Source organism: Bombus affinis, chromosome 16 (assembly GCF_024516045.1).
Source record: "Bombus affinis isolate iyBomAffi1 chromosome 16, iyBomAffi1.2, whole genome shotgun sequence".
Lineage (NCBI taxonomy): Eukaryota > Metazoa > Arthropoda > Insecta > Hymenoptera > Apidae > Bombus > Bombus affinis.
Window position 1 is genome coordinate 7,485,692 of NC_066359.1, and position 27,950 is coordinate 7,513,641.

At 36.4% G+C, this 27,950-nt stretch overlaps 2 protein-coding genes across 15 annotated transcripts in view; one reads left to right on the forward strand and one right to left on the reverse strand.

The window, feature by feature from the left end:
* LOC126925340 (cAMP-specific 3',5'-cyclic phosphodiesterase-like) overlaps nt 1-9,938 on the forward strand; it is a 120,602-nt gene extending 110,664 nt beyond the window's left edge. For all 7 annotated transcript variants that reach the window (XM_050740764.1, XM_050740765.1, XM_050740766.1 and 4 more), the window contains 4 exons: nt 5,316-5,579; nt 5,943-6,042; nt 6,226-6,875; nt 7,121-9,938. In XM_050740764.1, the coding sequence (XP_050596721.1) occupies nt 5,316-5,579; nt 5,943-6,042; nt 6,226-6,875; nt 7,121-7,174 (1,068 nt within the window). In that variant the 3' untranslated portion in view covers nt 7,175-9,938. The remainder of the gene's footprint in view (nt 1-5,315; nt 5,580-5,942; nt 6,043-6,225; nt 6,876-7,120) is intronic.
* A 1,470-nt stretch (nt 9,939-11,408) lies between these two features.
* LOC126925343 (uncharacterized) overlaps nt 11,409-27,950 on the reverse strand; it is a 316,899-nt gene continuing 300,357 nt past the window's right edge. For 7 of the 8 annotated variants that reach the window (XM_050740786.1, XM_050740787.1, XM_050740781.1 and 4 more), the window contains 3 exons: nt 26,565-26,822; nt 20,072-20,275; nt 11,409-18,808 (listed from right to left, as the gene is read on the reverse strand). In XM_050740786.1, coding sequence (XP_050596743.1) covers nt 18,699-18,808; nt 20,072-20,275; nt 26,565-26,822 — 572 coding nt within the window. In that variant the 3' untranslated portion in view covers nt 11,409-18,698. The remainder of the gene's footprint in view (nt 18,809-20,071; nt 20,276-26,564; nt 26,823-27,950) is intronic. The other variant, XR_007713872.1, reaches the window with a different exon arrangement.

Sequence of the window (27,950 nt, forward strand, 5' to 3'; positions counted from 1 at the left end):
ATAGTATCAGCGATTGCTGAGTATTTGTAAAGTAAAATTAAGCAGCTATTTCGCCGAGAGAAATAATTTAAGGAGAAACACATTTCTAAACTAATCTCGAGATGGATTTCTCTTCAATGTCGGTCCTAACTTCATTTCCAAATTAATGTTTCAAAATGAATTAATCGAGAATCGAGAAGATCGTGATAAGAGATTTTCAAAGTTTGATATCCTTCTACGGAAACAAGTTCTCCGTTTCAGAAACGAGTTCGTTGCACGTTTGACGAATCGTAGAGAATTTTTCGACGATCTCCATTGTTGAAGCATGTCCGAACCTCGGGACAACCTCATAATTCTTGACCAAGATCAGAGAAACCGCCTTTAAATCCGCGTTAATTAAATTTTCACAAGACACGATCACCGAGTCTCGGTCTCTACATTCTCCAGACCATAAATCGGATCACGTAGCTTGCTACACCGCTCAGCTTCGCTGGTTTCATGGTTAGCTCCACGCCCCTTGTCTAATTATTAATCATGCTAGACGCCAGTCAGGAACACGTGTAATCTCTGACACAATTCAAAGACTGTGACCGTCTATTCTACGCTTAGCAATCTAAGTTTTGCATGTAGTTGTAAAACGTCTTCTTCTTTTCTTTTCATCGGGCTACTTTGATCACAGACACGTGTTTTATATTTTCATACTAGAGGTACCTCGGGAGCTTTTATCGAGTCAGGAGATATGGCACATCTTTCGTAACTTAATTTTTGATCGTACGTTCGTCCCTTCGGTGTAGTTTCTTAGACGCTTGGATACTTTAGTTATATAGTAGTGATACAATTCTTTTTAGGCTGGAGATTTACATAGAATCGTGTCAAGTTTAGAATAAAAAATGTAAAACTGTGGTTTTGCGATATGGTTAGCGAAAGTTTTTTTCGTATTTTGTTTCTTTAATGTTGATTTATTTATCTATCAACTTCAGACTTCAGAAGTTTCAACAGAATGAAAATCTTCGTTGCAATAACCGTGACGTAACATAATTTCCTTTTAGACTGTGCTTCGTGCTAACTGTTCACGCTGACTGAATTTGAACGAGACATGTTCGTTTAAGTAAAAGGCTAGTAACAGATTCTTCGAGTTTTTATGTAATAGAATTGTTCTGTCTCGGGACACGAAACGCTTATGTCACGATTATGTATCCCTGGAATTTCCGACTCTGACACTTGTTCAGGTTTCCACAGGATTCGCGTTTTCTACGAATGCCGTTTCTGTCTACAGTTTCGTATTCTTCCCTTTATGCGTTATTCGATTAAAATCGTAGAAAACGTGGATAGAAATATGAGTAGGAAAATTCCTGATAATTGATCTTCGAATTTTATTTTATTTTATTTATCTCTATTAATAGAAAAGTATTTTTGCGTCGGAATTTCCAATTACCAAATCCTAGAACGAAATTGTAGGAAATTTCCCGGAATATGAAACTCAAGGAAAATATCGCACCGAATGAAACGATTCTTTGTCCCTCTCGTTTCCTTATCCTTATCACATTACACGTGTCTATTAGCATAAGTTTCACGGAGGAGTCTATAAATCTAGGAAACTTCCAGCGTCGAGAGCAACGGCCTCGACTTTTCAATATTTACCTTGTTTCTCAATTAACAGGGAGTAAACATAGCGCTAAGGACGAGAATAGTTGGCAACATTTATAGGGAAAATCCATTTCCAAATACGTAACCGTTAGAGCACCGTGCACGTTTTTAAATCTTCTTTTATGCTGGTCCGTGTCGCGTGAAATCGGCTGAAAAATCGATTAAGCGTTGGTAAACATGTCTACGTGATCTTTTTATGGAATTTTCGAACAGCTTTCTCTTTTTACTACAATCCTCATTTACATTTAAACTTATCCTTATTTATTTGTACTGGAATTATCGTTGATACTTTATCGATCAACTACGAACTTACGAAAATTTTTAATGAAATAAAATCGTTCACTACTACTATGCTGACTATCCAAATTTTGTTGTTCAGTTTTGTTTGTCATAATTTTTTCCATTTTCTTTTTGAGTATTAGGTTGTCCGAAAAGTTTCTTTCGTTTTATATGGAAATAATGGACGCACGATGTTTTTTGTTTTATATCAGTTTATTGAATTATGCACGAACATAGTGACAGAAATATAACGAAATAGATGATACCTAATTCGATAAAATAATAAAACGATGAAACGAAAGAAACTTTTCGGACAACCTAATATATACTAGTCGAGGCAATTGAAACGCAGCTAATTAAAAGCTTCCACAGGAAAAAAAGAACTTTATCTCGTCTATGAAAATAAAATAGATATAAAACAGCGCGACGAACCTCTATTTCTCCTATTTTACTAACAATTTATTTACACCTCCATGCCGAGCGTACTTGATGCATCGTGAGACTGATAACCGTGAGATTTCGATTCTTCGAAAGGCCAATGCTGACTATATTTACGATTATGTGCACGAAACAGCATACGTACGTCGATGAAAAATTTGGGACGAGGTCGCTAGCCTACGATAACCTGATTTCTTCGATTCCTTATCGGTATCATTATCGTCGTTTCACCTTAATTAGCGAGACACCGCTAAAGAATTTTTCACGAGGCTGGATCGCATCTAATTTGAATATAGGAACTTCTTTGTTCCTAGTGAAAATACAAACGGTCTTTTGAAGATTTTCTGGCAATTGTTATTCTTCGAGGGTACATTTATTTAGAAACTTCCTTTGCTTTATTTTAATATTAACGGTTAATCTGGAATAATATAGTTTGAAAAGATTCAAAGTAAACAGAAATTCGAAATATCGATAGAATTGCAATTATATTGATTATTGTAATTTGAATAATACGTAAAATTTGCAAATCCATCCTGGCGATTGATTAAACATTTCATTTAAATTTGTTACCAAGATGTACACGTAGAAGCTGTGATTATTACTATAAGTATAGTTGGAAATTTATATTTACATTTCGTAAACGTATTTTATTCTTTTGTTTCGCTAATAATGGCTCGATCGTTTGATTTAGAGAATTTGGCAGACGTGTACGAGAAAGTTTCATATGCAGTTTCATTTCACGCACAATTATTTATCCGGTCTGCATCTTGTTAGCGATTTTAAGAGTTCCACGAGTTTCCATGTAAATTCGTTTCATAATCCTGGTTTATTTACAAAGATGTTAGCTTATTTTCAAACCGATAGAATTCGCTTTTCTCTAAAATAATTCCAAGCTGCAAACTACCAACTGCTCGTAGTTTTATTGTTTCTACGTATCATCGTGAATTTTAGCTATTTTAAATTTCCGAAACAATCAAACTATACGAGAACTACGTACGGAATTAAAGAGACGAGAATTAACAAGAAAAATTCCATTCAAGTCGTTTGACTCTCGGTTCAACAAACATAACGTTACAACATTCATTGATCTTCGTATTTAGCCTTCGTCTCTATTCATAGAATCCGCCTAACTTGAATCAGTTTCGTGAATTATAGTAAATATGCGTGAACCCGATTGTAGTCTGCGTTTCTCCAAATTCATTCAGAGAACAATCGAAAATAGAATTTGGTTTTGCATAATCGATGCAAATCCTCGTTCCTGGCGAGGAGGGTAGCTACGACTTTCACATAATCAGCTACCGCTTTGTATGCTGATGAGACGCTTCCTGAGTCTGAAAAAACTTCTTCGTTTCCGGTGCAACACGCCTTACGAGGCTTCAGGGTCCGCCGGTTTTTATTTCATATGGAAACTATAGACTGGAACCTGAAAAAAGATAATTTCTTTAGTTATTTTACATATGAGAATAATATACGGCTAATTAGATTTGATCAACTGTCCTCTATCGAAAAAAAGAATAAAAGATACGTAGAATTAAGAGATTAGAATTTAGACTTAGAATTAGACGTAGAATTCTATGACAGATTAAAATTGTATTATAATTTTCACTTTGCTTTACATCCTTTTTTATATAATTATCTCTTCGCACAGTTGTATATTCATACTTCATGATTTTTATTATACTTCAGATAGATTTTGGATTTTAACGAATTAACCCTAATATAATAAAATTGTACAGCGTCACACAGGATTAGAATCGTTTGCGAGTAATAATAAAAATAAACTGAACTGGCAAAAACAGATAGTATTATTTAATATCGTATATACGGAAAATATGAAAATATTATCTGATCAATTAGTCGACTAAAACGTCATTTCGATAATAATTTTACGAGGCCTTAGAATCGTCCCTGAACCCACACGTTCTGATTCAGAGTCGTGAAATGCTTTCGAACTCCTTATTTGGCCCGCTACGCCGGCCACTGCCTGTTTGTTTTGAGAAAACACGGCTAGATACGATTCAGAAAAAGTTTAAATTAATCATGGTCGATTTCGCCGGGCCCGTGTTAAAATTTACGGCGTTCAGTTCGAATCGTAATAAACAATTTGCAGTTCGAGTGTTTTAACTGATCAGTTTAATTTCAGGTTCGCGATTGATACGTTGCACGTAGATAGGTAAATGGTTTATAAAAATAATAATTAGTGGTGCGTGGACGTTGATAGTTTCTATGAAGAATTTTAGAAAGATTATATTATCTCTTCAATTTCGTGGTTACGTCCATATCTTCAGGGCCACGGTTGGACATGAGTTAACTGTGAACACGTTAATTAGCGTTAAATAAGGAACTTTCCATTCATTAACAATTTCTTCGCCAGTTCGGTAAACGATTAAAAACCTTCTAAAATCGCGTGCCGGTGCTAAGTATCTTGCATGAGCAATATTGCGAATTGTGCCGCCGAAAAACTGTCTAAAAGATTAATTGTTCCAGCCGGATAACAAACAGAGAGTTTACGTTTCTCGAGAAAATAAACTATCTTAAGAATTTCAGCAAATAAAACAAACGGTAAATAATTTTAGCGAAGAAACATGACTTGGTACAAAATCATAAAAATCGATCTATCCGATTCTCTGGTGTTCTAATAGTCTTCTTCAGGTTTGGAGTTAAGGACCACGGTCTGACATTAGAATTAGAACGTTATAATAATATGTAATGATCTCCTGCCAAGAAATTCAGTTTAGAATAAAATTAAAAATTCCATTCTCTGATATATAACATAGGAAAATAATTAATTCGGTAAAGACACCGTCGTCATTCTAAAAATCTCACAAAACCTTCGCATCTAGCAAATAGACCTAAACCTACTCTCGGTTAACACAGGTCTGGTTTGTCGCCGTAAATCTTTACAAATCTCGTATTCTCTATTTTCTAATTATCGTAAACTAGTTGATAATAATTCGATTTAATCATTACAGGCTCTATTAAGCATCAACACATGGGGCATCGACATCTTCCGGCTAGGCGATCTGAGCAACAATAGGCCATTGACCTGTATCACGTACACAATCTTCAAAAGCCGTGATTTGTTCAAGGCAATGTGCATACTGCCCCAGACGTTCCTCAACTACATGACGACCCTCGAGGATCACTACGTCAAGGAGAATCCTTTCCACAATAGTCTGCACGCGGCTGATGTGACCCAGTCCACCCACATTCTGCTCAGCACGCCCGCGCTCGAGGTTAATATATATATATATTCATTCATCGTTCTATTCAATTTCACAATTCTAAACGTGTGCCAGAGAACAACGCAATAGCCTTTCTTCCTTTGGGAAACGATTCTATACGTGTAATTCAAGATCCTTTCTCTAGTGAGAATAATTGCCTTTATAGCTGTATGGTCTTTTAGAAGAAGAATTTTACAGTTGGATAATTACACGTTTAAATTGACGTCTTCTCCTGATGTGTTTGATTGTATCGTTATATAGTATGCCAGCGTGTTTGGGATTCGCGTTAATTAATATTCTCTAAGCTTGGATTGATATCCAATTAACGCGCAGCAATACTGGTCAGCTAATTGAAGCTGGTTTGTCTAATTACAGTCCGTTTTCACACCATTGGAAATCGCAGCTGCCCTGTTTGCCGCAGCCATTCACGACGTAGACCATCCTGGACTGACCAACCAGTTCCTGGTTAATATCGGTAAGCGTGTTTTTCATGGAAGCTCAGAGAATTTTTTCTTTGGTATAGAATTTTTATACTAAGCGAAGTCTTCACACCATCATCAATGATTCGCTCCTCGATACTCTTTTAATGTAATATGTAACATTAATCTTGACAAAGTAGTATCTTAGCAAATGTTAACCTTAATTTTCTCCTTTTTAGGCTCCGAGCTCGCTCTCATGTACAATGACGAATCCGTTCTGGAGAACCATCATCTGGCAGTGGCGTTCAAATTGCTCCAGAACGAGTGCTGTGACATACTCCGCAACTTGACGAAGAAGCAACGCCGGATCTTCAGAAAGATGACCATTGATATAGTTTTGTCCACGGATATGTCCAAACACATGACTTTGCTAGCAGAGTTGAAGACCACGGTGGAAACCAAAATAGTTGCTGGCTCTGGCGTTCTCGTATTGAAAACGTACAGTGATCGAATAATGGTTATAGCAAACGCAGTACACTGCTCTGATCTATCAAATCCCACGAAACCATTATTCTTATATCGACAATGGGTCCAACGGTTGATGGAGGAGTTATTCCGTCAGGGAGATCGAGAACGCGAAAGGAAAATGGTGATTAGCCCAATGTGCGACAGATACAATCCCACCGTGGAGAAGTCGCAGGTCGGCTTCATAGACTACATTGTCCATCCTCTTTGGGAAACTTGGGCAGAATTGGTTTATCCCGGTGCTCGGGATATTCTGGATAACCTAGAGGAGAATCGAGACTGGTATCATTCCATGATCCCTCCGTCACCACCGTCCAACGATCAACAGAAGAACGAACAACAGTCCGATAATATACACTTCCAGGTAAGCATCGTCTCAAGGCTCTTTGCCAAATTTTTAAAAGAAGAATTCTCAAGTTTGTTCGATTCTTTAGTTTCTTTGGATAGTCTGTGCTCTCTTGATATATAAATAGACTCTGTACTCTCTTGATAGACAGATTAGACTCCGTAGACTTGCTGATCATGGTTTCTAAATTCTCTTGAGCTTTTTAATTTATGTAGCTAATAAAACCTCGTGAAACTTATCCAATCAACTTATTGACTCTTCAGGTGACACTGGAAGAGGACTATACCATTGACACGGAGGAGACCGCTGGAATGTGACTGAGATTCGCGGGTATTTGCAAGAAGCTCCACGAGAAGGTGCAGCAGACCTGGTGGCGCGTGCGTCAGTAATCATTAGCTCGCTGCCACTGACTAAATGTCTATGTGTCTATCTATATTCCTTTTTGGCCAAGCTCCACTCCCCGGAACAGTGGAAGAAACCTTGTCTCAACAGGAGAGACAGGACAAAGAGAAAAGGAAAGAGTGAGAGAAAGAAAAACGATTAACTGGAAAAGGAACGTCTAGTCGCCGCTAGTTCAGACCTCGACAAATAAACTCGGGGTCTTTCCTGACGTGTCAGAAGAGAATAAAGATCAGCCAGGAAAGAAATTTGGAAGATGGAGGACAACCCACATTGACGCGATCGTTTTGCTCAGACGCTGACGCGTCTCAGCTATGGGCAACGGTCCTAAATCGCTTCGTCTCGACTAATTCGAGACGTGACGACAGCGTCCACGATGAACCATCCTCGATAGAAAGACAGAGAGGAGCATCGTCGTCGTTACCATTGTCGCTTTTCTCCCTTCCCATAGTCGTCGTTCGATCGGCCCCAGATTGGCGCGTCTCTGGCTCGAATATGGAGGGCACGAATCTCTTCACCAAGTACCTGTACATTACCCAGGTGGACCGATCACGGTAAAGACTATCACCGTGTCTTTATTAGGTTCCCTTTATTATCGTAATATATAGAACGAGAACATGAAAAACGACGCAACTCGAGGAAATCCCGAAGGAAATATCTCATCTCGCCTCAGTGGTAGGATCCTATCTTGACATATCAATTTCACGGTACAAGCAGCTCCGATCGCGATATTCCAACGATCCGGAGGATCTCCTACGCAGCCAGCTGATCCTCGATTGGTTATTGAAGAAATTGAACGTCTACGTTGGACCGTTTATTCCAATTTCGGCCAAATTGGCTATGTGGCTGCGGTAGAGACCAGATTCGATAATTTTACAAAAGAATTAAAGTTAAATGGTTAAAAGGTTTGAGAAAGAGAAAGGTATAGTGATCGACAGAGAGGGTCAGGGGCATACATACGTACCTACACAGAAGACACGCGATCGTTTTTAACCAAAGAGTATTGTTAGTCACTTCGTCGTTCGAGAAACGAACTCTTTTTCTTCATTCAGGATAAATAAGAAAAAATGAATTATAAATCGTGAACAAACAGCGAGACATCATCGCGCGTTCTAGCTTGTAGCGATGGTAGATTACTTAGGGGACTCAGCGAGGTGGAGAATTAAATTAGTTAGAACTTTGCAACTCGATGTGTTTACGAAACCGAGACTAAGAATAAAAAAAAAGAAAAAGAGAAAAGGTATTAAAAAAAAATAATAATAATAAATGGAAATAAAATGAAATAACGAACTACTCTCTCGCTTGGATGTCTGTGAATCGCTCAAACTCAAGGATCCATGCTCGATCTCAAGTCGTTGGCGTCTCGATGGTCGGGCGTCGATTCTCTTCGCTCTCTTTCTCGAAGCATCGCGATCTTTCATCGAAATTCAACTGGTATATATACACATACATATATACATATATTTTTTTTGTAAAAAAACCTTTTTGGGCCTTGTGTTTTTTACGATGCATTTATTTTCTCCTTTTTGATATATGCCTAACTGAACAAAGAAAAAAAATTTATCGTGTCGATAAAACGACGAGGAAATCAATCGTGATAATGTTTTCACGTATTCGACTTTCTGACGAGAAAATAGCGGCCAAGGAAAAATGACCGACACGCGTCAATTGCTCGAGAAAGAGGCGAATACTTGTATCTGTGTCCGTAGGCAGTGAATCTAGTGAGTGTTTTTTGGTGCTGTGCACCAAGCTTAGATCATTAAGAGTAATTTACGTAAGGCTACGAGTACACGACTAGATATTAAGCTGAGGAATTAATGTATAAACGAAAAGAATGGAAACAAAAAAAAAAAACCTAAATGTTCTTTAGGACGTAAGCGAACCAAGTAACTAATGATAATTAAATATTTAACAACGAGAAGAAGACGATGCGAATTAATCGAAATAAAAAAATAAAACAAAAAAAAAAAACAAAAAAAGAATTGACATGACGCTGTTCCATTTTGGGATCCCTCCGACAATGTTCCGCTCGAAAGACGATAAACAGATTTTGGACACTGCGAAGATCGTGAGATTCGAGTGAGAACGACCGATCGAACGACGGGAAAAAATAATTACAAAATATCTACGCGTATAATTTTTTGCCGATTTCTCCGATTTTCTCCGTTTGCCTTGTGGTGACCTTGATATGTAACATATAGATTTAATTCCATGGTTTTCTCTAGAATTGTTGTACATATTTTTTCCTTTCTTTTTTCATGGGTTCTGCGACGAACCAAAGATAATATTTCCCTATAGTAAGCTCCCTCTCGTGACTAATGACGAATGTTTTTGTAACGTGGAATACAAGCGACAACCGCGTTCATGATGATATTTTCCTCATCGAATGAATATGTGTGCTTGTTATTGTGTATTTAACGATTTTACCGACCCACAATGGTGATGACGATGACTATTATTGTATCATGCGGCATGGTCACGATGATGAAACGTTGAATGATCGCGAGAGATGAAATAGGGGTAACAAAAATGAATTAGAAAGGAAAAAAAGATGGCAAAAAAATTTATAAAATAAGAACTAAATACTATGTGTTTGATTGCTGGACAGTTAAATGAACATGTATTTATCGGTGTAATCCTCGTATAAGATATATGTGTAATAAAACATATTTATTGTCGGAATTTGTTGTTTGCCTTTTTTATTATCCTCCACATTTTTATTTTCTTTGGTTTATTTTATTTTAAAGAATCCTTTGCGTTAAGAATCCTATCCGTCAAAATATATTCCACCAATTACCACCGCCTCTGCCGATCAAACGACCCAACTACGCGCACATTCCCTGGGGTATTTGGTGAGAAAAGGAAGGCAGGTGTTCAAAGGCGATTTAAAAAACGAGCGGCAAAACACTGCAGCGTATCACGGGCACGTATAAGTGTTTGATCGTCGTTTTCGGATGAGGAAGGTTACTTCAGCGTCAACGAACGAACTACGGAACCAGATTATTGTGAAATTACACAATCGAACAAATTAGTCTATAGAAAATTATGGATTCATTGCAAAATTGTAAACTTAGAAACTGAACGGAGCAAAATATTTTGCAATCCAGCAAAGCGTATAATCATTTTAAATCCTACGAACATCAGCAATCCGCAAATCCTTGCTTTCTAATCCCCGTAAATTTTTAAGGTACAAATTGTAAAAATGAAGAACAGATTCAACAAAATAGATAAGTATCAGTAGGTATTGTTAGACATTAGTGAGTACTGTAGGTAGGTATTGATAAGTATTAGGAGAACAAGATAGCGCAAGAGGTATTTGGAACCTTTTGACGTTCCTGCAAAGGACGTCGTTATCTGAAAGCATCCGAGAAAGAAATTTGTCGACCAAAATAGCGATTTTGTAACAGGAGAACATTACGTAGTACAGGAGGTAGCACTATCTCGATAATTCTTGGAATTAGGCATCTTTCCTCGGAATTTCCGAAAACTATTTCGTTGTCTTTCTTTACACGGGTCTGCTTCAGATTTCGTGCTTGCTTAACTACTTCCTAACTTCATTTTTTACTTCTTTTGTAGGTTTTTGTAGGATTGGATAGCGAAAAGGATAAGCAACAAGATTGTAAAATGCTGTCGAAATACTCTGATCTATTGAAACTCTTACTAAATATATTTTTTATGATTGCTCTGCAATACAGAAACTTAATTTTTATTCTATTGTATAACCATTTCCACGAAAGCTGTTGCTGCTGGTTGATATTGAGTACTGTTGTTTACTGCCGGTTGCTATTGGTTGCTACTGGCTGCCTATTGTATCCTCGTTGTTGTTCTGCAATCAATATGAAAAAAAGTAATTTATTTCAAACAGTTAATCGAACTTTGAAGCAATTTTTCTACCTTTTCGTCCTTAATCCATCGAATGAACATTTCTACTCCCACCGTGCACTCGTATATTTCTCCCGCCAAAAACATCGGAGAAGAAATGTGCATACGATGGAGGCTCTTGTACTTGTGTAAATTTTTTGCCTAACTTTTTTAACATTGCATCGGCGATCTCTCTACTTATCCGTGAAAATACATATACTGATAAATTACTATAGAACACGTACCTATTAGTATGTAAATTAGGGTAAGGTATAAATGAAACCATCAGCCTGTCGCTTAATTATTTGTAAATATATTATTAAGTAACATCTATAATATAGTAATGAAAAACCATTTACATTAATAAGTATCGTCGTAATAGTTCATGTATGTGAATGTCAATGTGTCAATGTATAATTTCTGCATTTTCCATTCATCGATCCAATAGGCGACACGCCATTGGTCGCGCAAAGAGTCACGTGGCTTTCGCCATAAAGCGGAACATTTCGAAACTCGAAATTCGAAAGATCGTAAAATTCTCATTTTCGAGAATACGGAGCGCATAAAACGCTCTATACGTCATCTCATTTCATTCTCCTTTTTATTACACGTTTCGTAAAGTTCAGTTGAGGGTGAAATCCACCCCTTTCCACGCCTAACCTCTAACATCATGGTTCGAGATAAAGCTGGTATCTCTATTTCTTTTTCATTTTTTTCGCATTTTTTCTTCTTTTTCTTTTTCGTTCGGTAAAAAAATGTATCAGGCGTCCTTTACACGTGGCTATCCTTAACCTAGCGTGATTAGTACGGGTATATCGAGATGGTTGCCGTCTCGATCGAGATCTCGAAACTCAAATTCCCCCTATTCAAATTGATTTCCATGAGATTTTTAGGTTCTCCTTCGCCTCTTCGAAGAGTTTCGTCGATTTGTCTTTTCTTTTTCTTTTTATGCGTTTTAGTCGTTTGAAGATTGGATTTAGAATTATCTATCAAAAGTTACAATTAACCTTAAACTTGTTTTTAAAAATCGACGAAGTAAAAATGAAGGCGTAATTCGATATACGTAATAGATTTAAAGGAAATTTGTTTTGAGATTCGTTTGAATTCGTTTTAAATTCATTTGATTAGAGGAGTGTTTGTAATGACTGGGCGTAGTCGTTGCAGTGACTACGATTGTCACCACACTATACTATATAATAACCATAGGAGTCACAATAATTACTATAGTACAGTGCAGATTACATGTAGTGACTATAGGCAGTGGCTTATAGTCACAAGCTACTTTTTAGCTCTTACATTGAATGTGCTGTGATTTGAATGAATTTCGAATTTTCTCGACCGAGAGTTGCTGAAGGTTTCTTCTCCAATTCATTCAATTTACAAAATTGAAATTACCATGTAAATTACTAAGACTAGAGACGGTAGTAGTCGTTGTGTTTCGTTCTACAGGCAGTAACGTGTGCGCGCGACGAGGGTAGGGAACGAATCGCTTCAATTTAGTGCATTTTCCTTATTTTTTTTTTCTTTTTTAGTTAAACTTTTACGCTTTGGTGATAGGGGAAGATTTTTTTTTAACTCTAAAAAAAGAAATTCATTTTTTTGGCAGTAGCTAGTAATATTTGGTGATAAGGGAAGATTTCTTTTAACTCTAAAAAAAGACATTCATTTTTTGGCAGTAGCCAGTAATATCATCGAATCTCTTCGTTATCGAAGAAGTTTAATAAAGTTTCATCGAAACTTGAAGACATATGAATTTCTTTTGTTGCATGGTGCATCGTGAACATTTTAACGTGCGCAATTAAACGTTCGGCTATTTTTCATAAAATATGTTTCGTGAATTTGATGAAATAAAGTATGGGAGATGTTAAAATTTGTTAATCAAGAGATATTATTTCCTTAAGTTTAAATATTCAGAATCGACGATGTCTTTCCTTTTTTAAATTGTTCAATCTTTGATCCTATCACCTTGAAAATTGTCCGGATCGTGTTCGTTCGCTTTCGAAATCGCGTTTCCCACTACGCACCTCCGCAAGTACCTGTCTTTCGAATCCTCGTTACGATATAAACATTATTTTACATCATCGAAGGAACGCGGGTACATTCCCATAGTATTCGCCTCGGAACAGGAGCATTATTTCATCGAACGTGCCTCTCTCTGTCACCTAGAAATCATTTCTCATACTCCATGCAATTTTAAATACGTCGAGAAACATGATACCTAAACGATATTCACAAAAGATTGAATTATTTCTACATAATTAAAAATTGGAAATGAATTATCGAAGTAAGAAATTAAATTTTCCGGAGACTTGCTTTAAAATGTTTCGAGAACGTTGTTAAACGTTAATTTTTGTATTACAAAGTTTGGACTCTAATTAGAATTGTTTAATTAATTCGCCTTAAGATTGTTACGTACGAAACGATGTTTCCTTAAAATTTATTTCGGTTTAAAGCAAGTTCACAATGTCTACGAAAAAATTCCATTTCTTAATAGTCACTATAGTCAACTTCACATTCGACAGAAAAGATCATCCACTGCCAGCTTTCACTCGATAAGAAAAAAAAAAAAAAAAAAGAAAAGGAAAAGAACAGAAATATGACGATGGAAGTGACGACAGATTGAGAAAAGTTTGTTCATCGATGAAACACGAGGAGGCCCAACGAGTCAGCACTCGTAGGCTATTTTTTCAATAACTTCACAACAATAAAAACATAGTATATATATAATATATTCTTCCATATTTATATTTATATTTTTATATTTATAATATAATTTATATTTAAATATTTTTTTTCTTGTATATAACTATTTAACCTTCGATATAAATACCCTGAAATCTACACTCTCTCATTCTATATAAAACCGAATTCTTCGCAAATCTATCCAATTGTTCCTTTTTCTCTCTTCGTCACCACATTTTCCTTCGTTTCATATTTTTCTTGCGGAAAAATGTTCTTTTTCCCTTTCCTAATTTCTTCAATGTTGCCACTTCTCATTTTTATTTTTCGCTCCTTCTACGTGAAAAATCGTTAAACCTACTATTTACAGGAAAACTCATCCTTTTCTTTTCCCGTTTTCCCTTTTTCTTTCTCGCGAAGAAATAAAAGACTGGAACTGTGTTTCTCTGACGACTGGGAGGATAAAAAATGACGGAACAAGCCGCGTTTTGATTTTTTTTTTTCTAGCTAGAAATATGGGATGATGCTTGACCTATCGGTTCGCCGAGCTTTTAATCGATTTTCAGAGTTTCGAGTGTCTTATACGCAGCAACAGCGATCCGGCATTGTTTGCTGTAATTATTGAGACATTTCGATGCTTCTGTGTCTAAATATTATGATATATGTAGAAACCTAAATTGTGTAAGCCCCCAATTTTATTCGGAATCGTAGAAGAAGATATAACTTTATTCAGTTCCGGATTTTATTTCAAATCGTATAAAAGATTTATTAATAATTTTAAGATTAGTAATTTATCAATAATTAAAGCTTGTTGTTCTTGTCGTCTATCATCTTGGAATTGACTAGAGTAGTTAAACAAACGTAAAATGATTCATATAGAATAAAGTTTCAAGTTATTACAAATTATATTAAATTCGTAACTATACGAAGCTTATTTTATTCAAGATATACTATACGAATCTTTAAATTAGTACATATAGTATAGGTAAGCCTTAGGTTATGTCTAAGACTAATTAAAATTAAGTTGGAGTAAAATGAAGCTTGAGTCAGAGATTAGAACTAAGCTAACAAATTAGGTATATTCTACGGTTCGATTAATAATAGTAATTAACACAGGTAATCATAAATTAATTTTTAATTACATACATAAGATCAGTTGAATTTTGATTCAAGAATTTCCAAATAATAAACTTAATTTAATCTATATCGACCAAAACTAATCGGTTCTAAAAGAATAAGTAAACGACAACAAATTTTTCAAACACAGTTAAACGGCACTATATCATAAAACTCGATCGTCAAATGTATCACAAAATTTTATAGACCTTTCATGCGCTCTTAGATACTATAATGACGAATTTATAAAAACTTTCACAGTTCTTAATAGAACCATACAATCCTTATGATAATTATATATATTATATATATATTAATTAATATTATATAACACAGTATACAGTGAATTAGACATAACAAAGACATCAAAAAGCATCGAGATGCCTCGATTAGTATAAAACCTGTACGCCTAGACACTGGCAACCCGCTCTACTCGCTTGTTTCCATTCATTCGGGGGAAGTCCTCCCTTTCTTTCTCTTTTCTTCTATCTACCTAATAGTTTACAAGTTTATAGCCAACATCGAATTGTCCTCGAGTATTTATATATATTTATATATATATGTATACATAACGTATGTATAATATTTATAATATTTATATCCCGTATTTATATCTGTATTTATAGTATGTATATCCAACTATCCAAGTATGTATAGCGAATCGACTAAATTTACGCGATCATAGTACTGCCCCTTATCTCTTTCCTTCGTTCGCATAGTTATTGGCAGGCCCTTATTTAAAATAGCTCCAGGTGAAAAATATCTGTACTTTGTCGAGATTTTGGATCTTTGCGTATTACATTTGTTTCATTTCAATGTTTTTAAAGTTGCTTCAGTATCGGTATAGTTCCGTTTGTTTCGTCTACTTGGTTTCATAAGTTAGGAAGTTGATGAGATAATTGATTATCTAACGCTACTTAGCAGCTTCTCCGAGTTCCTTGTTCGAATTCTCTCGATTTATCGATATGTCGTGGTTCTCTTAATAATCCCTTGTCCGTGACCGAGTCAATCCTTTTATTGCTCTGGAGTTTACGTTTTTGTTTTTAATTATTAAGTATTTTCTTTGTAATCTTTCGCTTTAATATTTTTGATTTTAATATTTGAACGTTTTTCGACTTTCAAGTTATTAATTTTTTCTATGGATTGAACACTTTCAGGTGTTCATTGCATAATTTTTCATAGTTTTTTCATTTCTTCCAATATTTTCCAATATTTGAGTATCCTCATTCTTCCCATATGACAAATTATACATGTAAAGGGCGAGGAAAAATTTTCTTTCGTTATTTCTCTTTATAACTCATAAACATCGTTGATTCGATTAAAAGTATCAAATATTTGACTTATAAGAAAAAAATTAATCTGTTCCAAAGCAACAAATGGACTGAATAGTCACTATACCGTAACCTTTCCTTCACTCAGTTTCATATGATCTCTCTTGCTAAGTCAATCCTTGTCATCGACTCTTAAATTCACGATCTCCACTTTACATTGCATAAAACACAATGGTTTCGCAATTTTCATTATTTCCATTGATCGGATTATGTATATAGACTCAGTATTAAATCTAATTTAAATCTAACGCAAATTAAATTTCATACTTGAATAGAAACTTACACAAATATATCTATAACTGATTAAATTATAAATTTAATGCAAATTGTAAATCCAATAGCATAAATCTGCTTAAATTTAAATGTCATGTATCGATATCTAAAGAAATCAATTCTAAATTAAAAATAAAAAAAAATATACTCATTAAATCTATTTTAATCATAAATGAAACAAAATCCATTCAATCCATTCAAACTCATTTTCGTTTTAAGAGTCGACCAAGGGTAGAAATTCGTAAACCAGAGGATCAGGTAAATCGGATCAGATCGGATCAGGAAAAATTCCCACAGTCCGCCTGTATTCTCCTAGCAACAGTGTTACATTATCTTTCGGCGTGTCTTACGATCCAAAGTCGCCTAATCACCCATACATTAGGGGTAATTCACGAGTGAAAGCCGAGGGGTGGCAAGAACTGAAAGAAAACCACGCGAAAGAAGCCACAGAAGAAGAGAGAAGTCCACATTTACACCTTCGTTCTAGCTCTCACGACGACACAATAATCGTAATAATGGCAGTAATAATAATAATAATCGTTCTGAGCAGCCATTGGTACTCGTGACGCAGCGAAAAACCTGTTTCTTCGCCATTTTCCTTTCTCTTCGTTATTTTGAAATTTCTACACTCGTACACACGCATACATATCCACGCATACGTCAGAAAAATTTTCTTTCTTTCTCTCTTTCTCTCTCTTTTCGTTCGAGTGCAGTGGAACTTTAATTAAAACGCGTACGATTACAGCTGAAACGTTCCTGTTCCGAGCAAATACACGTTTTCTGTTCGACCTGGAGAACAGCACGCACCACTTCGAACATGGCGGACACGTCCTGGACCTAAATAAGTGTCATAAGTTTCTCGTTCTCTCTCACACTCGCTTCTTTCTGTTTTCTCTCGTTTCTTCTTTTTTTTTTTGTTTTTCTCTTTTTATTTTCTCGGATCTCCGTTTTGCTATCTGGTTCTTTCTCACTCACAAACACGTGGGCTAGTATCACCACTCAGAACGCACACAATATTGGCCCCAGCACCCTTTAGTTCTCGTTTTTTTTTTCGATATTTTTAGCGGTTAGGATTTTTTGCAATTCCTTTTTGTCCTTTTTTTCGGCGTTTCTGCTGTACGTGCTTTTTTTTTTAAATTGGATTCGCGCGATGCGTTGCACGTTGCATTCGGCCAGGGAGGTTGCTAATTAGCGAGGTTAATTGCGGGGAATCGGGTTGCTTGGGAAATTTAACGATCGAGATTTTTGAAATTCGAAAGTTTTACGTGTACTTCGATATTGCTAGGCAAATCGAAAGATTGATTGGAATGAAATATTTGGGCAAATTTGAAAATATCGAAATAAATTGAAATTCGAATATTGTGCAGTTTAAAAAAGAAATTATACCAGTGGACAATAATTAATAATTTTACCCATCTACGGATAGGAAAATAATCTAGAAATAACACGCTTAACAGCATTTTCACCGATCGACGAATAAAAGAACGCAAATAATCCAGTAAACTCTACATAGACAAATAAAAGAAAGGTTTAAAAAATAGAAGAAAGACACAAATTCAGCCAAAAGCAATTACTCTGAAAACCTCCCAAGATCCCATCACCCAATTCGGCCATATAAAGAAAACATGCTCGTTTGCAGAAGGGTTCGGTTCTCCCTGACCCTTAAAAGAAGACAATACTTTCCGAAGCGACTACTCCAATAAAACCGAAGCTTCCTTAAGTGAATTTTATATACATGTACACATATCTGTATGTACATCGAAGGTTTGATCCAAGGATCCGCCATGTTCCAAGCAACGACTAGGTTCTCTAACAAGCTTCTTTTTCTCTCCTCTCCTATCTCATTTTTTCTGTCGCGCTCTCTTCTCTGCACGACTCGCACCCACGGACACTTACACGCTATTTACGCTTGATTATTTAGGTTACTTTCTCCCGACACGCATTCCGTGTTCATTCCTTTGTTCGTAAATCGTTCCGCTTAATATATATATATACTTTGTATTTATATATATATATATTTTTTTACTTTGTATTTATATATTTATATTTATATTTATATATATAGAGATTTTTTTTCTTTTTGTTGTTGCTGTTTGTAGTTGCTGTACCGACGACTCGAGTTTTGTGTAGTAGGTTGGTACTACACAGCCGTCACGTGGCCTAGTTCCTTCACTCAGTGGTATCACCTCGCGATGTATCTGCCGAACAAGGTGCCCAGCACTGCCAAGATGTAAACCGAGGCGGAAATCCGGAAGGTCCACGACGTGGCCGTCGAGATGTCGCCGCATTGCGCTGGAAAAATTTGTTTCTGGTTAGTTTCGGTTGGTACTGACGCGCAGGGAGCGGAATTGGAACGATTAAATATGGAATATTTTTGGTTCAAGCTTTAGAGAAATTTTAGGCTTTTCAATTTTTCAAGCTATTTACATAGTTAACAAATTTTTTTTTTTATTTTTCGATGATTCAACTGGTACGGATTCTGTTTCAATTTATACAGTTTTTAAATATTGAAATTTTTCAGCATTTTTTATTATTTGATGTTTCAACTAGAAATCTTTTTTTAATCTTCTAATTCTTCTATCGCTTGATTTATTGAAGTGTCAATTCCAGATTTTCCCGATTCCAAAACGTTCCAATTCCCTTACAATCATATTTGTAACTTTCTAATCTTTCAACTTAACAATTTTTTGTGTCCCTAATATATCAAGTTTTTAATTTTTTAGTTTCACAATTTTTCAATAATCAAATCTCCATATGCCAATCCTATTATTCTGTGGAACAATTAATTTCCCCTAGAAATCCCTAATTCCCCAGAATCTCTACCTCCTCATCGATACCGTCTCAATTGGATCCAATTTGAAAGATAAAGTGAATCAGCCGTTTAATTAGCACGTAGAGTGACTAGGCGATTCGGACAATACGATCAGTGTCATGGTTGAGACGCGATAATCAGGAACGTCGCTGACAATGCTCACTGTACGACGTGAGGTTGACCTGCCACGATACTGCACGACCATGAGAGGTCCTCGGACAGGAAACAAGATGAACCCGTCACTGAATGTTCGCAACTTCCAGTCGCCATGACAGATATTCAATTTCCTTATTTCCCGATCCTTCAATTTTTTCCAATTTCCCAATACGTCCCGAATTTATATATTTTTTAGTACTTATGATGCATCTAACTTTCTGTAATTTTCAAAATCTTTATAATTTTTCAAATTTCCGATTTCCAAATCGTTTAATTTCTCCTATTTATAACTTCCTAAGTTCCGAAGCTTCCAATTTTCTAATTTTCCAGTTTTCCAATGTTTCATACGTTTAATTTCCTAATTTTCCAAGTTAACAACTTTCTAACGACTTACTTTCCCCATTTTTCGTACTTCGAGTCTGCTAACTTCCCGAGATTATAATTTTTCAAGTTCTTCGTTATTTACGCATTAAATTTCCCAACTTCACATGTTCCTGCCTTCCTAATTTCCTTGAAGCTACGATGTACTTGATGTCCTAATGGAAATTTGCGACGTGATAATAAGGAACATGGGTGATAATGCTTACCATACGACGTGAGGTTGACCTGCCATGAAACTACATGACGATGAGAAGCCCTCGGACAGGAAGCAAGATGGCCCGTCACCGAGAGCTCGCGACTTCCTGTCGCCGCTGCAGAAGCACTGTAAACGAGACAGTATCTTCCTTTCTCGGTGCTCGCCACCAAATAGGCTGTGTCGTTCTCGATCCAAGTTCCATGGCACGAATATTCTGAAACAATCCATTTTTCACTCACGCACTACTTGTTATCGTTGTATAGATAATTAAAATTGAGATGATTAATTCCAAAAATTATTTCAAATATCAATCGAGAATATTCTATAGGTAACATTAACTTTGTTGGAGACTCTACTTAATTCTTTTTTATTTACAGATTAGATATTTTATCATTTTTAAATCTTCAGTTGAAATTGGGCAGCTAGTTCATTGACAAAGTTATTTACCACGTATTTCAGAACATTATTTCATTGTATACCGAGAATGAAACACGCTTCTTCAATATTAAATGTTCAACTGTGAATAATAATTAACGTTGGTGTCACTGGAAAATAAAAACCTTCAGGTTTCCAAATTTAAAATTCTACTCGTAGAGTCTGTACGCTCTGCTGACGTATATAGAGATTAATTTGTTATAAGATTTCAAGCTAGATTAGAGTTTAAACTACGCAATAATAAATAGTAATATAATTTCTATAGAACGCATAAAACTCGAAACCATTTGAACCGCGACATCAAGCCACAAAGACATCATTATTGGCTGCATGAATCCCTCCGTCAAGGAAACACGCTGTAGCATAATATTTAATTATGCTTGGAGCAATCGAAGAACAGGACAAAACGAAGAAAGTGGAATATAAAAAACGATCGAGCGAATGGTTATAGCATGGAAATATTACGTCAGCCGGTAATGTGACCTCATTATCGAGAATCGAAGTATAAAAGCACGATTTCCGAGTAGTTTATCGGTTTAGAACTGTTAAAAGAGAGTAAGAGGGAAAGAAAGGATTCTAGTAGCAACGGAGGAACGTTTATCGTTCTAACGAAAGTACTGAATGGGTAATCACCCATGCAACGATTTTAAGTGTTCGATTTCGTTCACCTTAAGGGTCGTTTCACGACCGAGTTACAAGCTCGACTAAACGGGCAGAGAGCGAAGGTGGAATGAGCGGAGGAAGGTGAAAGGGGAAAGATAAAAATGGGAGCGATTGAAACGAGCCACCGTAAAAGAAGGAGCAGGTTTAACGTTCGTGAAAAGGGAATTAAATTATCCACGACGACTAACGCTGGCTAAGACCGTTCAATTATGATCAACTATGCGCAATTAGAATTCCTTCGATTATTAAATTTTTACGGTACTCGAGCCTCTATATTCGTTCAGGCAGGCATGGTGGCCCCAAGAAATTGTATATTTCGTCATGTTTAATAGTGACCGATTATTCTTCGAGTGGGTTAAAGACAAACTTGCAACGAATCGTTTGATAATTGTTATAGGAAATTGATTATCGATAATTATTTTAACACAATCCATTCTTATTTTTATCTGAAATTCAAGATATTATGTTTCGTGAGGTTTAATGATAGGTGGTGGTTTTCTGAATTGGTTGAAGATAAATTCTAAGTTGAGTAGCCTCATAATTGCAATAGATAATTGGTTACTGATATATAATGGTTTGATATCGATCCACCAATAACATTTTAATATGATTTACTGGCTTAATAAGCTCATTCACTTCTCACTAATGTCTACATCTCAAAGAATATTACAGAAATTGTTTAAAAATTGTAAAAGTACGCGTATTTGAATATTTTTAATAAAAAGTTATAGAGAAATATAATAATTAAGATACTTCTTGATTATATAAATAGATGTCATATAAAAATGCCAACATGAAAACAGGATTGAACTTATTATCCAACTTAATATTTTCCAATGACTAAATGACTCTTGAAATATTTTTCTATCGCGTAACAGTGAAGATATATTTCTGGAAATTGACAAAGTATCTAAAATTGTTTCATACGACTTCGAATTAACTTGGACGTGTTCAAGGCTGAATCGTTTCGAAGTAATCCTTGAGAAATGGTCCTTGAATGTAGGATGTTCGACAGGGAGACGCGGCTTTTAGAGAAGAGAAAAGGTCGAGTTTCTCTGTGTGTTTGGAGTTTTCGAGGAAGGCGCGAACAGGGACGAAATAAACGAAAGCCGTAAATCGCTTCGACACGTCGATATCTGGCGTGTTGTCTCGGCCCGATACCTTATCGAGGCTGCAAGATAGAAAGATGAGAATTTACAGCGTCCGCGCGACAGTTCGCGTCGGCTGAAAACGGAAATAAACAACGGGAAAATTCAGCGACAGAAAGAAGCTACGCCTTTCACCAAATATGCTTTCAAAAGGGATAAAAATCGGAGACGTCAGTCTCCGTGCTCATCTCTGATCCGCAAATGCCGATAAATTCTCTGTTCGATTGCTTCTTTGCATTTAAACGACGTTCAAAAATTGTTTCTCCTGTTCCTTTTCCTTAAGAACAAATATCGTACAGAGCATACAATCTTCCAGCATGAGAATTTGCGATGAATAAAAGATGTAAAATGACAATCAAATATGTTTAGAATGTTAAGTAGTATTGAAGAAAGATTTTGAAAAAGTTGCATTGAATTTTTAGTCACGTTACGTCTTATTTCATTTATCCTTAGAACAGCGCGTAATTTCACTTAATATATATATATTGTACGTTTTTAAATGTACGTATAAAAGTTGTGATAAAGCTTGTTAAACAGTGTACAATTTTCCTCTAACCTCATTCGGTGCCAAATTACCGTATAATTTATCCTGATCATTGGAATCAACTCCTATTATTTACTGAAATATTTCATTTCAATCTTAAACGCACCAACAAATTATATTTTTTTTAATTTATTCGATAAATATATCCTTACACAACTGACATTATTCTTATCCAAGATATTTGATAATCTTAGTAAAGATTCTAGAAAATAATCCACCAAAACTAAGGTTCCTTATCTAAAGAAATTCTATCGTATTCTCTGGCTCTATTTTTCTTCAGAATCCTGGAATTTTCTCTGAAAAGTATCCTGGAGAGATAGAGTATAACGCGTTCTTGAAAACGTACTTTGTTTGAAGTCGATAGCTCAATTCGTTCCCGAGATACAAGGCTTGAAAGTTCGAGCGCTTAAAATAGAAGATGGCGGCGCCTGGTAGCTTTGGTGATTCACTTCATTCCGAGCAACTGCATATCTTGATGCTAGGAATGATAAAAAACATTGCTGACTCAATGTCTCTCACTGACCACACCACGCGTGGTGGGAAAGGGATAGGTCAGTGACCGAGTGTGATAAAGATGGAGATAGCGAAATATTAAAAAATTACTCTTCTATTTACACGATGATATCTCAGGAACGGAGCGTCGTATCGACACGATTCAAAAAGCATTTCAAAGGGAAGACCTTACCGCTTCTGAAGATATTAATTAAAATCTGCAGGGACGATGTGGATTCGTGTCACAGAGCAAAGAAAACTGCAATCTTTTAATCTCACTTTAGGGCTTTGGGTTTATACTAATTTGACTTGGAGTGAATGTTATTGCTTTCAGATGATTAATATGCTGGTACAGCATTGAAATGAGTACAATAACAAGTAATATTAACTTCCATATCTCTGTTAAACATGACGATAAATTATTAGGTAATAAATTATCTATTGTAAGACAGAAATGAATCGCAATCTTTTTCCACGATTATGTGGTAACAAATAACGAGTAAATGATTCTAATGAAAAGTGTAGCAGTATTAAACAGTATAGAATTTAATTTTTCAAAATTGCAATTCTTAACCTCTATTTTTAAAGTACATGTAGGAAAAACTTGTTAGTATCACTTTCTGAACTTTCACAGATGATTAAATCTCAAGTATTTCGCTTCATCCTAACTTCCCCTACTTCATCTTTTTACCTCTGCTTCAATAATCACACTGCTGCCGAACTTCCCATCGATAGTATACACCAGACGGATTGACTTTCTACACCACAGTTCTCTAATTGCGAAACTAGCACATTACAAGCTAGAGCTGATCTCCCAAGTTTCTGAAACCTAAACTAAAACCTAATCGAACTCGGGTCCGTTTCTAGCCGCAAGAATATCAATCTTCGACCTGAAAATCTATCTTCCACTAGACAAACTCGCAAAGAAGATCAAAGATTACGATCAAAAGATATTACAGATATTAGGTTCGCATCGTGATTCTTAATCCACAAAAACGCGACGATTCACGAAAGGAAGAGAGAGTTGCAGTGACGTCTCGGTATCAGGAATTATTTTAGCATGGAGCAGAGCGTTGACATAACCGAGGATTTAGCCGGTCGAGCCTCGTATCTTACGACTGTCGACAAGGGGATTGCGTTCCAGGCTGCAGCACCACCCCTCTGTAGACGCGGAACGCGAATTGGTCATTAAGACTTCGTACAAACAGCGATCTTAGCTCCCAGACCCAGAGAGAACATCTCGAAACGTCTCCAGCCAGGCTTCTGGTAACGATCGTTAATTACATCCATTTCCAACGTAGTATTTGTCCGTGTTGGGATTAGAATCTTGTCAAGATTCGTTGTTTAGAATATTTTATTTGGTTATGGTGTGATAGTTGAGATCTAGAAACTTATGTTTTGTATTGTATATTTATAATAATCAATTAAAACCCAATTATAACGAATCAAAATCATTATGATAAAATTGAACCAATCTGAGAACGTTATCAGATGAAATCTAACTATTCGGTCAAGCTATGATCTATTGTATAACTCTTCTCTAACATAATATTTTATGTAGAGAACTTTCAGTTTATCTAAACAACTCCTACTGCTTCATTTAACATTTTATGAATAGAAATCTTCCTGCAATCTAACATTACCACAACAGTGGTATTACATCTGTTTCATCCATTGTGCTACTCCAAAGGTAGCAATTAGCTAGGGAATTTTAGATGTCCCTAAACAATCCTTCACGAACTAGCTCTAAGACCTACTTCTCTCAATATAACTGTTCAAAGTAACTCACGAGCCCTTCCCCTTACATGTCATCAAATAACAGATCCCACAATAATCTCCTATTCCCTACCTCAAACTCTCAGAAGCCCCTAATCTCGAAATTCATTAATTCGATAAAATCAGACCATTATTGTTCGAGCAGGCAGTGACAGGTTCTCTCCGCAGCTATTCCTGAACGGTCGGTTCTATTTCAAACTCCATTTATTATTCCTAACCTCAAAACCCCTTAACCTCGAAATTCATTGGTTCGATAGAATCAGTCTATCATCGCTCGAGCCAAGCAACGACAAGCTTTCTCCGCGACTATTCCTGAAAAGTCGTGCAACCAGTCGGCTCTATCTCCAGCCCAGCCCAGCCAGAGTCCCGGAAGCCTCGAAGCTTGGCGCTGCATCTATCTTTCAACGCGAGCGGATCCGCGCGCACAGGCACGCGCCATAAACACATACAGCCGAATAAAGCTACAAACTTTGCACATAAGCAAGCGTGGAGCCACGGCAACCGTCACGCCGCTGACTTCTCCGCAAACTAACTATCGCCACTTGCGATAACTTCACCCCTTCGAAGGGCGAAGAAGGGACGGAAGAGGCTCGAGGTAAATGGGGAAGCGACGAAGACGCGTCTCTTCACGATGGGGGGATAACTCGGCCCTGGTGCGGGTAATCCGATAAGATGTTCCTGTTGAAGCTGCCTCCATCCTACGAGGATTCACTCGACCCCCCATGGCGATGCTCCCTGCGAGCACAGTCGATTCTCCAGTGCGAGATACAGGTAAGACGGATGTCAATAGAGACGTGGATGCCTGTAAGAGATGTTTCTTCCGTAGTTTTTGAAGAAAGAGAAGTTGCTGACTCTCTGATAGACCTTTCGAGAACATTGTAACGAGCAAACTGTGAATTACGGTCATACCAAAATGTACAGGACGCACATGATATGGGAAAGTATATAGAATATCCAAAATATAGTACTCTTTATGACATTGAGTCGATAAATCAATTTTTATTCAAGATTCAGCTTTTTAATTATATCTGAGAGAATATGAATTTGTACATGTTCCGTTCGTAATCTAATAAATGATTTTGAGTTGTGAGGTTGCATATAGAGATACGTGTCGGAATTTTTGACTGGAACCAAGCGTGACTTAGACTGAATCCAAATTTAAGCTGAACCGAATCTAAAATGGAACCCAAATCTAGTTCAAACATAACATAAATTGAACCCAAAGTTAATCCAAACATAACCTAAATTGAACCCAGAGCTAATCCAAACATTACATAAATTGAATCCAAATTTAATTCGAACCTGGCATAAACTGAATCAAAATCTAACCTGATCTTTATTAAACGAACTGAAGATCAGCCAGAAGACCATTAGAAATTCGCGAATAGATAAAGATAAAAATCAATAGGAGTAGTAAAGGAGAAAATTACAACAAGAGATCTTACCTGGTGGTGTTTCGTCGTTGCACGATGTAGCAAACTCCATACGATCCGGAGTCTTGCAACCGATATCTAGTCGATAGCGACACCGTCCTGGATAAGGTGTCGACGTGACCCTGACATCTTGAACCTCAGCAGCGTTGACCATTGGTTCACCATCCACGCCCAATATGTCCTCCGCTTTGTCACCATTGTGATTATGTAGCACAGACACAATTTTGTAGCGGCCAAGGTTGGGGCACTGCTTGGTAATTGGGTCTGGTGCTGGAAAAAATTTATCGATTTCAATTTTCTGCTTCTTGGAGCTTCCATTGCTGTTTGTTACGTTAACTGACTTATCTTACTGACTTGCTACTTAACCGAACAACATACGCAAATTGTTCCAATCAATTTTACTCTACTCGCTATTTTTGCAGCTGGCATCTATGTTTGCCAGATTAACTAGAGTACATGAACCGAGTTCATTTACTTTAGTCGAGGTTAGATTATGTGGAGGAAAATATTGTGTTTACAATGGCAGAAATATTTGGCCACCTGACTTGGAAAACAAGTTAAAGTATAGAAACTGATTCATTCATTTCCGGCGGAATCAGCCAAGATAGTTCCTAAAATCGTCTCCGTGTAGAAGAATGGGGACGTAGACGCAAACATCGTCGAGACGAAAACGCGGTTGGCACAAAGAGGAAGTTGCAAACTACGGCAGCTTAACAATCGATTCGCCAGCGACTCCTTTACGATCGTGCAAAAGGATCATATGCCGAATCCGTCGTAAACTCAACCCTCGACGGAAGGCAGCACAGTTTCTATTTAAGCCGATTACGCGATTCTATAACACTGACGAAGACAGGGGTCGTTCCCAAGGACGCGGAATTTATCGTGACGCCATTCAACCCACGTCTAGACCTTCGCCCGAAATTACACCTCCATCGTGTTTACCTTCGTTTGTCCTCCGAATTTTACACACCACTCTTATTAAGTCTGATCTATTTATTGTTCAAATGGAAAATTAGAAATTGTAGTTAGGGAATTTCGAATCTATTTAAACAAGCTTTAACGTTTCATCTAAAATTTCATTCATACCAACTTTTCTATAATTCAATACAAGAAAATTATTGACTTTTTTTGTATTAACATCGTCTGTTGTTTTAAACCAAAGTTGTTAGCAATTAGGCACACGGAATTTCATTATGCTTGGCTAGAGTTAAATTTTGTCGAAAATTTCAAATGTGTCTAATTGAAATATGCTTAGGTCACGAATGAAAATTCCCAGTTTTACGATAACAATAAAATGGAAATTTTCAAAAGTAAATAATAGGAACAATAAATACATTTACCATGTATTAAATCAAGTTCCCCGATATTACGAAACCTCGATAAAACAACAATAAAAAA